The sequence below is a fragment of the Labrus mixtus genome, chromosome 10 (assembly GCF_963584025.1).
Source record: "Labrus mixtus chromosome 10, fLabMix1.1, whole genome shotgun sequence".
Lineage (NCBI taxonomy): Eukaryota > Metazoa > Chordata > Actinopteri > Labriformes > Labridae > Labrus > Labrus mixtus.
In genome coordinates, this window is record NC_083621.1 from 9833912 (window position 1) to 9851236 (window position 17325).

The 17325-nt window shown below is 38.1% G+C and overlaps 1 protein-coding gene across 5 annotated transcripts; it reads right to left on the reverse strand.

The window, feature by feature from the left end:
• Positions 1-2870: 2870 nt before the first annotated feature.
• stx3b (syntaxin 3b) lies at positions 2871-17325 on the reverse strand. Of its 5 annotated transcripts, none has more exons than XM_061048064.1 (11): positions 16906-17325; positions 11314-11388; positions 11117-11216; positions 10750-10824; positions 10569-10639; positions 9943-10051; positions 9780-9853; positions 8553-8687; positions 7381-7491; positions 3187-3278; positions 2871-3080 (listed from the first exon to the last, which is right to left on the reverse strand). In XM_061048064.1, the coding sequence occupies exons 1-10, from the start codon at positions 16933-16935 to the stop codon at positions 3201-3203; spliced, it is 858 nt and encodes a 285-aa protein (XP_060904047.1). In that variant the 5' UTR covers positions 16936-17325; the 3' UTR covers positions 2871-3080; positions 3187-3200. The 5 variants fall into 5 exon arrangements, 3 of the variants coding, with proteins under 3 accessions (XP_060904047.1, XP_060904046.1, XP_060904045.1); XM_061048063.1 differs by lacking the exons at positions 2871-3080; positions 3187-3278; positions 7381-7491 and adding exons at positions 3724-5590; positions 6023-6139; positions 7755-7865 and having other exon boundaries at positions 16906-17323; XM_061048062.1 differs by lacking the exons at positions 2871-3080; positions 3187-3278; positions 7381-7491 and adding exons at positions 3724-5593; positions 6023-6139; positions 7755-7865 and having other exon boundaries at positions 16906-17323.

The following is a 17325-nucleotide window of genomic DNA, read 5'->3' on the forward strand; positions in this document are numbered from 1 at the left end:
ACACACACACACACATACACACACACACACACACACACACACGCACATTCACACACACACACACACACACACACACACACATTCACACACATTAGAATACCCACCCCCTATTTAGTCTACCGCTCCGTGAATAATCACAGATCCCTCATTGGACACAGTAAATGCCATTTAAACATGATTATAATATTATATCATGTTCTGTATGTTAAACATGATATAATATTATATTATGTTGTGCATGTTAAACATGATTATAATATTATATCATGTTGTGTATGTTAAACATGATAATATTATATCATGTTCTGTATGTTAAACATGATTATAATATTATATCATGTTCTGTATGTTAAACATGATAATATTATATCATGTTCTGTATGTTAAACATGATTATAATATTATATCATGTTCTGTATGTTAAACATGATTATAATATTATATCATGTTGTGTATGTTAAACATGATAATATTATATCATGTTCTGTATGTTAAACATGATTATAATATTATATCATGTTCTGTATGTTAAACATGATTATAATATTATATCATGTTCTGTATGTTAAACATGATAATATTATATCATGTTCTGTATGTTAAACATGATTATAATATTATATCGTGTTCTGTATGTTAAACATGATTATAATATTATATCATGTTCTGTATGTTAAACATGATTATAATATTATATCATGTTGTGTATGTTAAACATGATTATAATATTATATCATGTTCTGTATGTTAAACATGATTATAATATTATATCATGTTGTGTTAAACATGATTATAATATTATATCATGTTCTGTATGTTAAACATGATTATAATATTATATCATGTTGTGTTAAACATGATTATAATAGTATATCATGTTGTGTTAAACATGATTATAATAGTATATCATGTTCTGTATGTTAAACATGATTATAATATTATATCATGTTGTGTATGTTAAACATGATTATAATATTATATCATGTTGTGTATGTTAAAGGTAGAGTCAGTGTAATAACATTTCTTCAGGACACTTTCTTCTCTCTTGCAGATGATGTATAGAGTCACGTTGGCAGCAAATTGCATTATTATTATTATACCATAATGTAGACGTAATCCTGACCTATTGTTTTACAATAAATGCCTACTGTAGCCTACGGTTTCCATGATTTATTTTCTGCTATTTCTATATTAACACTGCTAGGACTGATTTGTTAACTAATGTAGGCCAACAGATACTAAAAAAAAGCTGCGCTTAATTGATATGCTTTTATATAGGCTACTGCTGATATTATATTTTAGATATAGGCTATTATCTGTTCTTATGATAATATATGTCTCTCCTTACTGTAATCAGTTCTGCACATGTTAAATTTACAAATTATCCCTGCACTCATGTTCACTTCATTTGGCTGTCTACTCGCCGTTATATTGTATAGTTTCTGCTTATTACATGTCTACACTCATGCACAATTAACTTATGTCAATACTGTCCATTTGCAACTCTGTTTTTGCACATTTACATTCAATCTTCCATATTTAATCTTCCTATTTAAGACTAGTAATGCTAAGTTAAATCCTGGTTGTATACATTCTTAGTTTTGATATTTTTTAGTGCTTATTTACTTTGTATTTAATATTATATTATGTTTAGAATTGCTAACATTGTGTTTTTTTACTCATATTGTGTGTTTGGATAACCTGCTGCTGTAACGCCACAATTTCCCAGTTTGGGATCAATAAAGTAATTCTATTCTAGTCTATTAATATGTCGATATTTTCGTTCATTTTGCACAATTATACAAATGGCATACTTTTTGAGAACTGAAAGCATTATTACACTTTGGTGTGAATTGCCAGAAACATGCAGTTTGCTTGCGGATTCAATTCATGCACACACATCACTATGATGTATAAATCTCAGTTTATCATATAGTATCGTATTTTCATGTTCAAAACTTTCGACTAACCTAAATACAAAACATCTAGCGTGTGCTGCTTTTTGGCTACATCTCACTGGGCAACAATAATCGTAATTTTCTCTCATCTTTGTAACTAAATTCAGAGTTCTGATTCGCCATTGCACACCAGGCAGCTAAAACGAACGCACTCTTACGTAGACCCCGCCCATCGGGATGTTGTTGCGTTGTGCCTGCCTCTAGTTCAGATGAACAGCGAGATGGATGAAATGAGGTCACGGAAGCCTTTATTACACGGATGTCCTGTCGTGCATCGCCATACTAATGCTGTAGTTTTCGCATGAAGAGATTAAAACGCCCTTTACTTTCACTTCATAGCCTCCTCCGTGTTAAGTAGAAGAACGGCCATAAGGGGTCTCCCCATGTACACTGTCGAGTACAAGAGGCGCAGGACAGACACCAACACTTGGTACAACGCACAGAAATCTTTTATTACATAACAGCTTTGCTGGGTTGATACAGCGAGTGATTCACAGAAAGACCATCGATACATGCGTTTCTGAAGCAAGGAAGCAAACAGATCACACACACACACACACACACACACACACACACACACACAAACACACCAAAAAAAACCACACACAATGTAATCAAAATTATGACAACATGCAATTCAGAAAATACTACTTCAATGGATATTTTATACCAGAGCATAAAAACGTGTAAGCTCATGAATGTTTAGGGGGGGGGGGGAGGGAGGGTTACTTAATGCACAAACATTTTCTCCATGCATTCTTAATACTTTCACTTTAAATAAATCCCTAAAAATGGTCTCCTGATTATTAATATTATACTGGTTGTTCCCTTTATGCACCGCCAGAAAGCAGTAAACTACACTCGAAAAAAAAACGTTAAATCATGTGGTTGTGTGCAGGCGAACGGGGAAACACTATACATTTATAACACGTTTTCAAACACTTCATACAGAAAGTAAATTAATCAAATCCAAATGATAAAATGTAGGGGATTACAGGACTGATAATGGTTATTTTTTTAAGACTTTGTAAGATTGTATTGCAGATTCAAAGATGGGTAGGGTAATAAAATAGGAGAAGCACCTCAGGGAATGTAGTCTTTTTTTTTTAAAACCAGGCTTTCCTAGAAACACAACACGAAGACAGAAAAAAAAAGGAGTCATCATTTTTAACATTCCTCGGGAGATCAGAGTTCATAAGAGTTAATAAGATGACGCAGGTGTTGTTACCTGTGTAAAACCATTTATGAGAAGAAGCTGTAGAGATAGGAGAACCCAACGATCCCAATGATGGCACAGCACAATGTAATCATCATCTTTTTCTGTTGGTTTGATTAAAAAAATAAAACTGATATCAGAAAGCAGCCACTGAAAATAAGACATCAAGTCACACAAAGCAGGAAATCACATGACATAATAACTCACATTTATGAATCACTTCTTTTTTTGATGGAGTAGATTATGAGAGGTGGGTCACAAATGTTAGGATATGTGTGTATTTGTGTGTAGAGAGAAAGAAAAGGGTGTGTAAAAAGGACAAACCTACCTCCTTTGACACTCGTGAAAGCTCTTAAAAAAACTGTACTTTGCAACACAGTGGTTAACAAGCTGTATCAACAATCTGCTGACAACAGCTACACACATCCCATTAAAGCAGTCACACAGTTCTTCCTTAACAAGCATCATCAAAAGTGTAAAAAATTCAGTTACATATTTAGAATCCGTCAGTAGCAACAAAGAAATGCAGAAAAAAGTACAAGTCAGTGGTTAAAAAACATAGCATCTTTATTTTCCTTTAAAATCATCTTAATTTAACATTTACACTGTACAACATCCTCAGCTTCTCATTGTGTTACTGCAGCACGTGCTCACTGCTAAAGTGGTGTGAAGAAAACATAAAAGGGGGTGTACAGAAACATTAGGACTGAATGGTTAAGAACAGGAGCCAAAAAGAGCAGACTGTGTGGTCAAAAGAGCAAGCTGAGGGAGGCCTCTCACTTTCAAGTGCTCCCCAAACAAGCAGCATTAAAAGCCCCATTCAAACTGGGATCTGACAGAAACAAAGACTTCTCTCAGTGGAGGTGCAAATCATTTAACCCCTTCTTGACTGACAATAATGGACTGTAAGGCAGTGAAAGATGATCAACCAGAAGGAACCGTTTTGCATTTGCAGTCTGAAACAAAAGCCATACGTGATAGAATCTGCCTGACTTTATCGGAGATGGTTATTATGTTCAGGTTTTACTACTTAAAAGTGCTGTTTAAAATTCATGGTCTTTTTATGGGGTTATACTTTTTTCTATTTCTATGGGAACTTTGTTCTGTTCATATCAGTATACGTGGTGAAAAACTATTTGACACCTCTTTGTTGTTATGCAACACAATTCAAAAGCATCACAAACTGCTGCCTCTAAAGTGTCCATGAAGTGTTGCCAACATATCTCCACAGCAACATATCTCAAAAAAATAACTTTATAACCTTCGTGAACATGCAGACTTAATGCAAGGCAGTTCGCTTAGACTGTATGTACTCGAAATATGGCAGGAAAAATACTCCAGTATTTAAGAGCAATGGAAGGCCTTGCTGTATGTTGGAATGTCCATTTACACTTTTTATTGTATGTGCACCTTTATTTGCAAAACGTCATTAGCAGTTAAATAAACGCAAAGACTAATCTGGCACTGGAAGGAAAAAGGTTGAGTGTTACTTCACACCATCAGGCTTTAGAACACTTTCTAACGCCTTTTATGTGTAAAAAGTTCAGATGGCTGACATTAGGACGTGACGTGAGCAAAGCTACAAAAACGGAAATTCTGGCATTTCTCTCAGATGATGTAGTGGTTAGATAAATCATAAAGCAAGGCATGCGTGTTCATCCCCCCACACCTGGATTTTGTGTGATTTTTGCTCATCTTAGCTCCACCTGTCTCATGAAATGTTTCCATCATTGTAGTCACACCTTCAGAAACAACAGTATTCTTCAAGTTTAAAAACTGATATAATTTACATCATAATCTAAACATAATTACAGGAGTAAGATTTATTTTGAAACGTGAAAGTGCTGGAACTTCCCAAAAATCCAGATACAGTGAACATACAGTAGCTAGCTTTTCAATCACACAATGTTTCAAGGCTCATTAAGGCATGAAATGACGATGAAGAAGAAGGTTCTTTGACAATGAAATGTTTAGGGAGAGTGGAGAGACATTCAATCAGTTATTTTCAATTCCCTTTTCCTCTCCGCAGAGATACAACAGGTTTTTTTCTACCTCATGTCAGCTTCACTCTCGTTTTCTCTTCTGCAGCAGAGCATCCTCAAACTGTCCGAGCCACTTAAAAGGGAGTCAAAGAGAAACTCAAAGACCCCAAAGGACTGTTCTGATTGGACAAAGGTCAAAAAGTTTTAAAGTCGAGTCAGGCCTCGTAAGTATTCTGTTACAGCAGAGGTCATATGAAGCCCTAGACCTCCAGAAGGAAGAGATCAGAATCATTTGGTTTGCTATTTGGTCAGCTGGCTGATGGATGACAGGATTGAGTGCTGGACGAACTAACTGAGGTGGGTTGGAGGGTGAGGTCGATGAGAATGAGGATGACGAGAATATCCACAGCACAGGATTCTCCAATAATGATCTTCTTCTAAACAGAGAGAGAGAGAGCGAGAGAGAGAGAGAGAGAGAGAGAGAGAGAGAGAGAGAGAGAGAGAGAGACAGATGTGGAGAAAAAAAAGTGAAAATGAGGATGGTGAACATGAGAACTGAAATGAGGCGGCAAACCAAACACCAGTTAAAAAGTTGTACCACTACCTCACCACTAGCACTGCTTTGTTTGTCCAGCAGTAACCAGAAGCAAGAGAAAGAGAATAGGAAAAAAAAACACACACACACACACACACACCTAAGAACTTTAAATACGCTAAACACACCTCTCTTCAGCCCTCAGGAGAGGAAGACACAAACATTCAGAGCCTGGAGATAAAGAGCGTGCAAAGCCGTTTCCAAAGCAAGCCTCACACCCACACCCACCCATTGTCGCATTACGGAGGTTATTTACACCAGAGTTACTCACCTTTAGCTCTCTTGTTCAACTAGCTCATCAGCTTCAGTTTAATCCCACTGACAACCCGATAATGAGAGCTAGTACGGCCAGTAAGATCACCACAACCACCACTATTATCACAGTTTTCTGTTGGGAACAACAAAGTGCACACAGACTCATCAGGGTCATCGTTGGTGGGAAACATGAACAAAACTGTATCCTTCATGAATGCGTTCATTATGAAATCAAGTACAGCATGTCACATACTGTAACTAGTAGTTTTGTATGAGGGAACATACAAAAACAATGGCTATACCAAATATCAAGAACTAGTTTGGTAGCTTGGTAACTTGCACAAACTCAGTGTTTCATTATGCCACTGAAGTAACAATCCAGTAAGGATAGTCCAGTTAAACGTTGGTCTAGCAGTGTTGACCCGATGCTAATCTGGAAATAGAAAAGTTATTTTCACAGACATGCGTGTAACAGGCGTGAGCTAACCTGTGATGTCGTCAAACACATTCACACAACAAAAAGAAATATGCAGTCGTCATGAGCTAGCTGTAAAATAAAATAAAAAAGTTAAGACTGAAGAGAAGAGGCAGAGAGAAAAAGAGTGCGTGTATGCTGTTGTTGTGTGTGTATGTCTAAGTGTAAGTTGGGTGGGAGGGGTTGTGGTGATGGTCAGGTCAGTGGGGTTTTTTTAAAAGCACGGGGGTCCAACAGGCCACAGAGCGGAGGACACTCAGGAACAGAGGAGCCAAGAGGGATTTGGGGCCACGTGGTGATGATCAGGGTTTTGATGATGTCAACAGTCTCCTTGTTGTCAGGCAAGTTTCCCAAAAGCCTTTTTATCCACCTTTAACAAACAAGGGTGGACATTGTGCTGTCGTCAGTCCTGGTGAAACTAGGACATGCGATCTAGCACGACTAGGTTGAGTTGCAGATGCACGAGTTCGAAGGCTGAGTAGATGCTACAATATTTCACAGCGGGGGCAGAATTTCCATCTCCATTTGATCTTTTCCCGTCATAGTTAAAAAGGGAAACATAGATATAGGAAGTCTGTGTTCCAAAATGATCAACTTTGAAAGTGTGCTCAGCTGACACATTGCCTTACCTAATATGTCACACTGTGTTGTGGCTAAAGATTGTTTCACTTTATGATACTCTACCACTGTGTCAGACTTGTGACCTTGAGTCTTTCTCAGTCTTTGCCCTCGGCATGAACCTTCTTTGTACCACCTATTAAACCTAACACAATCTGAATGGAAATTTGAATAGTATCCATCTCAAGGCCATCACGGTTTTGTTTCTGTAAACTATAATACAGACATTTCTGTTGCTTTTGGGAAACAGGCCCGCTCTTTTCCCTGCTGTGTTCACTCACACGGCGAGCCTCCTGCTGAAACTTTGCGGCTTTTTTAGTGTCCGCTACAGCACGCTCCACGAAGCCCACCGATTGGTCCATGTTGCTCTCGATCCGTTCGATCATTCCACCCTAACACACGGGGTTGTGGCGTTGGGGGAAGTTGCAATAAATTGAAGAGCACAGAGAGAGGGGAAAGACAAAGCGAATCACACAGAATGCAACCGTTGACAGCGACTGGCATTGTGTCTGCTTTGGGAGGGAGTGTCATCTGTGCACAAACTGTGCGGCTTCAACGTGACAAACTGTGAAAACAATGTGCGTAGGAAGTAGGCAGAAAAATAAAGGAAGAGGTCAAGAGCAGGCGGGTGCAGCAGTCGGTTCACTGACGTTACCTTTCGTGCTTTGGTCTGGTACCTTACAGCTTTTTTGGTCTGCTCCTTTGCCACCGTTATGTGGTCCACTGATTTGGATACATTCTGCTCTATGTTGTCTACTATTTCTCCCTGAAAAACAACATGAAAAAACAATGAGATACAGAGCTGAATAAGTTAAAAGTACAAACATTTTCAGATGTGATGAAAATTAAAACACCAATACTTGGTGTTTTGTTTTCAGCGTCAGATTAGATTTCACATTTATGATCCTGCTGAACATCTTTTCTGTCCAAACTAAGAACATGGAATAAAATGCTGAAGAAAAACAGGTGTCCTGGGATAATCAAATAAGACACACAGCAGGACTGTTACACTTACCTCAAACAAACGTTTCCCTCAGGAAAGCATGGTGCAAGCAGCAAGAAACATGTGGTTAGACTTTGGATATTTATTCCTAAGTGTGTGGCAAGTTAGCTCTAATGTGTACACAGAGGCTTTAAGTACATCTTACTGAACGCTTTTCACGATGGTCCAACCATGTGAGGTAATGAGATGATGAAGGTGGCAGAAGCAAAGGAGTGTGAAGAGAGGAATAAGAAAGGCATGGAGCTGAAAAAAGAGGAAACAGGTGGATGCAGATTTTCGGGTCAAAGCACACCAGAGACAGGGAGACAAAAGAACTAGAGACGAAGGTGAATGCAGGTAGAAAAGAACAAAGGGGTTAAGAATAAATGAAAGGAATGGATACATGAATGAAGTAGATACAAAGCTCATGAGAATGAGAAGTGAAAGGCAGGTGGACGTAAATCACTGTACCTGGCTCTCCACAAGCATGGCAATGTCTACAAACATATCATGGAGCTCCTTGATGCTGCTCTCCAGGCGCACAATGTCTTTGTGTCTGGCTTCAATCTCACTTAGGGCTTGTTTAGAGATGCCAGAGTCGACAATCTGTTGAAGAGGAGATGTTTATTGATACACAAACAACCAGCAAAGTCAGATATCTGTTTGTAGATCAAAATCTGTCGGTGGCCTGGATCTTATTTAATATATCTAAAAGAGAAACATGTGTACAGTTCTCTGCTCCTGCTGGTTTAACAGTAAACAAAAGTTCATAAAACACTGCAACCACAGTTAGCCTGACTGGATAAAAGGGGAAGGTCATGGTTTTGTTGGCAGTTGAGAAAGGCTCAAACTTCTCCCAACAGTCCTGCTCATGTATCACACTTTAAGTGAGAACTGAAAAGCAGCATTACATGATAACAAAAGTGAGAAAGGTTTCAGTAACGTTTTTTTTTCTCACAAATAAAATGTTTAAGTAAGTGAACGAAGGTCTTCAGGATTATGCATATCATTACTTGTTAATCTGTTTTTGTTTGACCTGCGTTTTGATTGTTGCGTAGTACTGTTTTATTACTTGTTGTTTACATTTTTTAAAAGTTAATAAATTACCTTTAAAAAGAGGAAATGGAAACATTGGTGCGGTATGGTCACTGTTTGGACAAGCCATCTCATAGACACGAAACACACGCTTTTTAATTATTATACATTTCATTTGTAATTTGTCATTATTAAAATTTATCAACCAACAAACCCCACACATTTATCTTTATGTCAAGCATGTGAGACCTTTTGTCGTGATCAAATCTGTGAATATGAAGACAAGTTGTGTTTCCTTGTGCAAGGAATTTTTCTCTCATGTTTGGAAAATAGAAACGATCAGGGAAGCACAGTGAGGCTTTCTCACCAGCTTTAAATGCGTGTTCACATGTGGCTGTTTGATGATTGTACACTGTTTCAAGCAGATCCAAACTAAACATTACAACAACAACTCAAATCAATTGTTTATTAGATAGATTGTCTAAAGAAGTCTAAAGCGCTCAGCAAGGAAGAAAAAAGGCAACTGGCCCTTTTAAGCCCAACAAGCTGAATCATGAACAAAGCTAATCTTTAAGCAGCTGAGACGAGGAGTTTGAACTTTTACTGAGCAACTAACTACCTGGCCTTCCTCTCACAGACACACACACACACATACACACTTACCCCGGCAGTAAACACTGCTGCATTGCCACTCTCCAACATCTCCTCCAGTTCATCATCTGTTGTTGCTTTCCCAGCTGGATAAGGAAAGGAAAGGAAATGTATAGTGTTAATGACTTGAGCGAGCGTGAGACTCTCTGGTCACATGTGTAAAGAGATCACTCACTGATTTCTAGCTGTCTCTGAATACGTCCTTTACTCCTCTCTCTGAAGTCCACCTGGGCTTCATTATACTTTGTCATTACCTCCACAAACTTCCTTGACAGCACTGCATGCTGGGTGAAAAAAAAAAAAAAAACGAAAAAAGAAGAAATTAGTAGAGAGGTAATCCGGATGAGATACTGGTAGAGATATGAACATGCTTTTAAAGGCTGTCAAATGTCAAAGATACAATCTCGAGCGAAAAATAAATGTTTCTAATAATGATGAAAAGATGTTTAAAAGATGTTACATTTGAAGATGCAGCGTGGTTTTAAAGGTGCATTGTTTCATTATCAGAATAAAAAAAATGACATACACATGAGCTTTTACATTTTCATCCGCTCCTCTTTTTTATTAACCTTCACAGTGTCATGAACAGATCTCTAGTATTCATACAGAGCTTTTTGCAGTTCCTTTATCAGAACATCATGATCACTCCAATGAACACTGCCCTTTGAGTTTCAGGAAAATGGAAAATGTTTTCCCAGAATAATAACTGATGAGAGCGCACACGCATTCTCCTTTAAAAAGTATTCTAATGAAAGCGGACTAACAGTAGGAAACCTGAAACGTCACATCAATGTGATTTACCTGTGATTTACGTATCCGCATGTCAGCAGACACCCTCTCCTGCTCCTCAGACTCCAGATTCCTCTCGATGGCTGGGGAGAAATCGAAACCAATGATTTAATATTCAGCTCCAAACCAAGAGCAAATAACATACAGTAGTAGTTCAAAACGTGTTTTGTGGGATAGTGGCAGGCGGACTCACTCTTGAGTTTGTTTCTTGCATTGTTGGCCATCTTCTTTATGTCATTGGTGATTGCTTCCAAGTCATCCTGTGTTTCTGAGAAGGCAGACAAATGGGAATAAACCAAAAAACCAACAACAACCTGATATCTCAAATCAAGACATAATTTTATACAAGCAGAGAAAAATGTGTCTTCTTAAACGTGCAGCTGCTTTAAATGACAGGTTTCAAAGTGATGCTTTAAGAATATGGTATGTTTGTGACTGGGTAAAACAATGCTCAGCATAAAGTTTCACTTTTTAAGGAAACCTCATCAGTGGAGTTTTTCGTTTCTCTATGTAGGTCAGTCAGTCATGATATAAAAGCAGGAAGTGATTAAGCATCTTACTCTGATCTGATGTGGGAGCAGACAGGATGATGGAGTAAAGCTTTTTGACTTCAGCGACATTCTCGTCAATTTTATCAATACTGTTCCTGATGTCCTCGATCTGAAACAAATACACAAAAAAACGGCAATCACTTATATTGTGGAGTGTATTCCCTCGCGAAAGACGAGTGCCGCAATGCACCGATCGTGGTGCTGACCTGAGAGAAGAACTCGTCCATGAAGGCAGCGTTGTCCACAGCGATCTCCACCTCGTCGTCATCTTGATCACACGTCTAACAGGACAAAAGCAAAGGCTGCGTCAAAGGAGCATGAGCAGGTCAAGCTATACTCAGTGGTCATGTGAAGAGTAATAAATGTTCTTATAACGCTCATCAAAACATCAGGATTCAAAGATCATTCAGATGTTAATGGAGTTCATCTGGTCAAAAAACAAACACCTCTTCTGTAAGACTTCTGTAAGTCTGTAAGTGTAAAGTGTTATTTGTCTCTTGATGCTTTGTGAATGCTCTCTGTCCTCCATAAGGATCGGTCATATTTAAGTTTTGAAACTGGAGGTTCCTTAGATCCAGTAGAGATACCACAGTAATACTTTTCTTCAGTGTGTGAACTGAAGGCTATCATTGTGTTGGGAAACAAAGACATTACAAATTAAGACACATTTTCTCCATGTGGTAGGAAGTAGGAGTGGAAATCACGATACGATATTATCGCGATACTCTTTGACACGATTTGATTCTACTGCGATTTTTTACATTTTGCGATATGCTGAGAATTGCTTTTTAAACGCATTCTATGTCCACTACGCTAAACTAAATCAAGAACTGTTTTGTCAAACAAGATAACATTCTCAGTCTGTTCATTTCACTTCAGTCTTTTTATTTGTATTTCAGTCTAATCCAACTTGAACATGAATTCTTAACAATGCAACTTGTTCAAAATGAATTGTACAAACCCCTTCAGCAGTTAAAAATTGAAAAAGCATATCTAAAATATCATAAAAATATATAAAATATCATTAAAAAATATCGATACTTGGCCGCCATACTATACTGTATCGATGTTTTACCCCACCTCTAGTAGGAGGACTTCCTGGAGTCTCTGTCATCATTGTACGGTCGTAAGGAACCTCACACTCAAGTTCTACCTGTGAAAGCACAACCTTTAGTTTTTACTTGATCCTTTTTGTAAAACAAACAAGAAATGGTGTTCATGAGAAGCTCTAAAGGTGCTGGTGGAACCTGTGGACACAGTTACCTATGTCACCTATGGCTATTTGTTTCCACACAGTGTTCATATATATATATATATGTATATATGTATATATATTGCAGTACAATGATACGCATGATAACTGATTTCAGAATAACTTAAAAATACAAAATGCCCTTAAAAAGAAAAGTGCAGGATCAACGCACGCATTCATCGCAATTCGGTGTCAGTTTCATCTCTTAACTCGTTTTCACCTCCGCCCACCATTAACCTGCTGTCATCTTCTTCTATGACCAGTTCACTTCAATTCCTTTAACCCTCATTCATGTCAGAAGCGCCACAGTGACGACGAGTCATGCTGCGCCGCCGTCAACATGCCGCCACGATGACATCATTTCGCCTTTGTACATTACACACTGCATCCACTGAATGTTAATATTGGTGTCCTCAAGTGTGTGATTTCTCGTTGCATTGTGGTGTCTCGGAAGCACGAGAGGCATGCTTCACATACACACACATTCTCATTGCATGCACACACACACGACGCACTGTTCCGCCCTGCCGGCTCAGACGTTACATTGCAGACGAGTCGTAAGTCGAGTATCCCGCCACGACTGGAAATATGTAAGGACAATGAACCAGCAACGAAGTCAGTCAAAATTACAGTGACTTTTATCTTTTAATCACAAATGTCAATATTAGCCATCAATTAGATCATTGTATCACATGAGCCAGGATGACGATATATTGCTATATTGATTTATTGTCTCATCTGTAACCGGGTGGAAATGCATAGACAACGAACAAACACAAATCTCTTCATGGATATCAGCACAGTGTGTCATATGATATGAGTCTGTGATATCGGCTCAGTCCACACCCATTACATTTCCATCAGGAAGCTTCACAGCTCTGAAGTCATAAGTACGTCACACGGGACACTCAGTAAACACAGCACTGTGCCTCAGGTCGGCCACAAAGACCTCAGAGCCGCCGGTGAATATTTACATGGTGAGGGATGAGGGCCAGGCTCCAGGAACTCAACATGTTCCCAACTGTCTACAAGAAACCACAGCTAAAGTGCTCCGTGTGTGAACAGGCATCACGGGGCCGTGCTGTGACGGCATTCGGAGAAACTTTGTTCCCTCCTTTTTTTTTTTTTTTTTTTTTTTTTTAATCGCTTCTGCAGTTTACTGACGAAATCAAGTCTGTACATCAAGCACCTGAGGAGTGAAGCCAGAAGACTTGTCAGGTCAGGTCAACACACAAACAGACCTGCTTCTTCTGATCACCTGACACTGCCTCTTTCTCTGAACCAGAAGTCTCAATTAACATCTTCATCACAGCTCTTTTACAAGAGCTCTGTGAAGCTCCCAAATAGAGTTACATTGTTTTCTGATGTATTGTTGGGTTATTTTAATTCAGTTTTTTTTTTGGTTTGTTAACGTCTAAGCTGCTAGAATAAATCCATTAATTGAGTAGACATTTTTCTGAATATTTATCCCCATATAATTGATCATTGATTAATGGAGTGAGTCTGACTGTTATCAAGTAAAACTGACAAACATTTGGCTGTTCCAGTATATCAAATTAGACTTTTTTTGCCTTAATTGGAAACATTTAGTAGTAACAGGATTTTTTTTTTCTTCCTTATTTTTCCTGGTACACAGAGCCAGAATTATTCATTACCTTGAGATGAAAAAATATGAGTATTTGCATATATTCTGTTGTCAAAGTTGATAATATGAAACATCAGTGTCTGCCCTGCTGAGGAATGACATCTTCCGCAAAGTCACTAAGGTGTTTTAAATGTTATATACTTTAAGTTTTAGGCACTCTTTAACCTTCTTCTCTCTCATCTGAAATTTGAATTGCAAATGTAGTCAAGACTAGTTCAGGCAGCTGTAACTAACAACAGGTTTGAAAAACAGAGTTCCCTGGAAACACCGACACACTGCTTGTTACTTTTTATACCTCTGTGAATAATTCACTGAACACACAGCTGTATCACTCTGGGCCGCGTGTTTTGTTCCCTCTCACAGCACTTCTGAAGCAGCGAGATAAGAACAGGCGCTCATAAGAAAACATGCATTCATACCCTCAAACCATTGTTTCATAAATAATTAAGGTATTGACTGCTTAATGTTGACTGGCAGAGAACACCTTGAAGCAGTAATTTATATTTCCTCTTTCTTTTTTTTTAAACCTAAATCAAAAAACCAAATAGTTATCCCATACTACATGAAGATTGTAAATGTAAGATTACACAGCAGAGAACAGCTGGACATCGACATTAGAAAATAACAGCACACACGCTGGACATTGGTACACATCTGATTGATATGTTAGCATGCATGCTGGTTTTGCTCTTTATTCAAATCGACCTCTTACTCTTGCTTTGCATGCAAAGCACCATATGTCAAGTTGCATAATTCACAAGGCAAAAGCAGAGATCCTCAGCCTCTCCTACGCAGCGCACTGACCAGCTCCTTCATCACACAGTATCATTAGAGTCAAGCTTTAATGTGGAATACAATAGAGTGATCAAAACCACCGCTAGATTAAAAAAAAAAAAAAAAATGCAGAGACTGAGCTAATCCTATTGGTCTCATACTTTGGCAAAAAAAAAAAAACATCTACAAAATGAAGTACAAACAATCCAGCAAGTTTGACTCCAATCACATGGCATGCTTCACGTCGCCCTCCTCATCCATATGTTTTCAGTGACTCTGTCACCTTAAAGAAGGAGGTGGTTTTAGACTTTGTCTCCAGGGGTCATAAATGACAAAACCACAGCGGTTTGCAATAGTGTATGAACACTGCAAAAAGAAGGTCGTTGAGAGTAAAACGAAGCATTTATCAAAGCTTATAGAGCTGAAACAACAGGCACACATTTTGAAGGATTTTGTGTTTTCCTTGCCATATGACTGAATGTTATTTGTCCATCAAATAAACTGAATTTCTCACATCATCTTTTGGCTGAGGTATGTCTTTATGCACTACATTTTCCCACAGCACGTTTTAGAAAATTAGCAGACACCAGCAGGGTGCAGACCTGGGGGTCAGATTTTACAGCAACATGCTGACAGAAGCCAAATACTCCCAATCACGACTTGTGTTAATGCAATGCTAAAATCTGACAAGGGATTAAAAAAAAAAAAAAAAACTCCATATGCCAGTGCACACAGATGAAGCCACAGTAGCTCTGTTACACTTTTCTACATGTAGTAAGCTAATACCTGAGCTATTCAGACAGGTGATGGACAGCGTGAAAGATTAAAGAAACCGAGACTGAAATCAAATAGAAAGCCTCAACACCCACCCTCAAAACACACACAAACTAACGTACAGTCTAGATCTCTGCCAGATAGTTAAACATTTGATAGGAAACCTTAAGGAAGACGATAAAGGAGACGTGAGCGTGGATTAAAGAGGTGAAGGAGGAGAACTTCAAATGTAGAAGGAGGCAAACAGGACAAGAGAATCTAGTTTTGACAGGTGTTTCCATGTGCACCGTCAACTTCCCAACAAATGACTGGCCACCCTCAGTGTCATTTCGTAGGCACTACTTCCCTTCCCTGAAAAGAAACCAGCTATGTGAGATACAGACGCCTTGAGGGAAAGCCCACTGCAGTTCAGCAACTTTAAACACAGCAAATATTTGGCCAGCAGTTTCAGGGAGCTATGGCAACACATCTTGACTTAGGTTTCAACCAGAGACTGTAAATATTGCCAACTTTTCAACTGAATCAAAGCGTTACCGCTCAGTTATTCACTTTTAACAACAACAATATGAGTAATCGACTTCCTTATCGTGGTAAACGATTTGTGATCACACTGTTGAGTCCAAGTGCAAAACGTTAGAGAGGATTATGGGTGGAAATATCCAAGACGAGGATACTGAATCTTTTTTTTTATTTTATTTTTTTACAATTAGTATACTTTCAGTGACTTCATGTGTTTATACTACTACTAAGGAACAATATTTGTATCTACAAAAATCCAACTGAATCTTTATTTATTTTATATATATATATATTTATTTATTTATTTATATCAAATTCATACAAACTGTAAAGTCAGTGAAATTGAAAACAGAATCCATCATGTTTAAATGTCACACTGAGGGAAGCCCAAAATACATCGTATTGAACTAATCCAAAAGCTTATTAAAAGGCCACTCTTTTTTTTTTAAATTAATATTAAAACTGTTAATTTAATAGGATTAATAATCACACATTTATTTCTGCTGCATTACAGAAGGCCTACATCTCTGACACTGTAAAGAAAAAGGTGACTGATGTCTGAATTACTGAATCACTTTGACCTTACGCCCCCATTTTTAATCATTTTCTAACCTCCTGTGCAGACAGGCCTACATCCATCAAATCATCACATGATACACCAGTGGTTTGATTAATAGGCTATGTTACGTCTCAGGTATTAAACAGTGTTTTAATTCTCATAATCTTTCATGTATTCCTCTGAAAATGTTTTTAAAGGGCATTAACTGTGTCCATAGAGACCACAGTGAAGAACAGTAAGGTTCAGTTATCTCACATTTCCTGTAGACTACTTACCGCTTTAAGTTGCTCCAATCGGTCCTTCATCTTTACACTGTTAGTTTTGCACCTTTGGACCAAGACAGATCACTACAATATATGTGCAAAATAGCTTTACAAAAAAAAAAAACCCAGTCTCAATCTCTGAATTCCTCAGCCAGCTGGCAGGCTAGCTGTCCGGTAGAAACAAACAGCCAGTAAAAAAAAAAAAAAAAAAAGAAATTAACTTCCCAAAAGTCCTGACAGAGATGTCCGAGAAAACGACTTTTTATGAAATAGATGAGTCTTCCCGTCGTTTTTTCCATGCAATATGGCTGCTGGGTTTAAAACCAGTGTTTTTTCTTTGCTAAATCTCCTCGTCCGGGGGATTAAAACAACAGTTGTGTAGAGCTGTATAATCTGCCTCTCCGCTGGCCACCAGTAATCATTCTAAAACGC

Bases quoted from the DNA above. Each gene is read 5' to 3' on its own strand.
- stx3b (XM_061048063.1), bottom strand. From the start codon at position 16,935: ATGAAGGACCGATTGGAGCAACTTAAAGCG. The intron at 9,854-9,942 runs GTGAGTGATCTC...TTCCTTATCCAG, and splicing joins TCAGAGACAGCTAGAAATCA to CTGGGAAAGCAACAACAGAT. The intron at 7,866-8,552 runs GTACAGTGATTT...GTTGTTTTTCAG, and splicing joins CCATGCTTGTGGAGAGCCAG to GGAGAAATAGTAGACAACAT.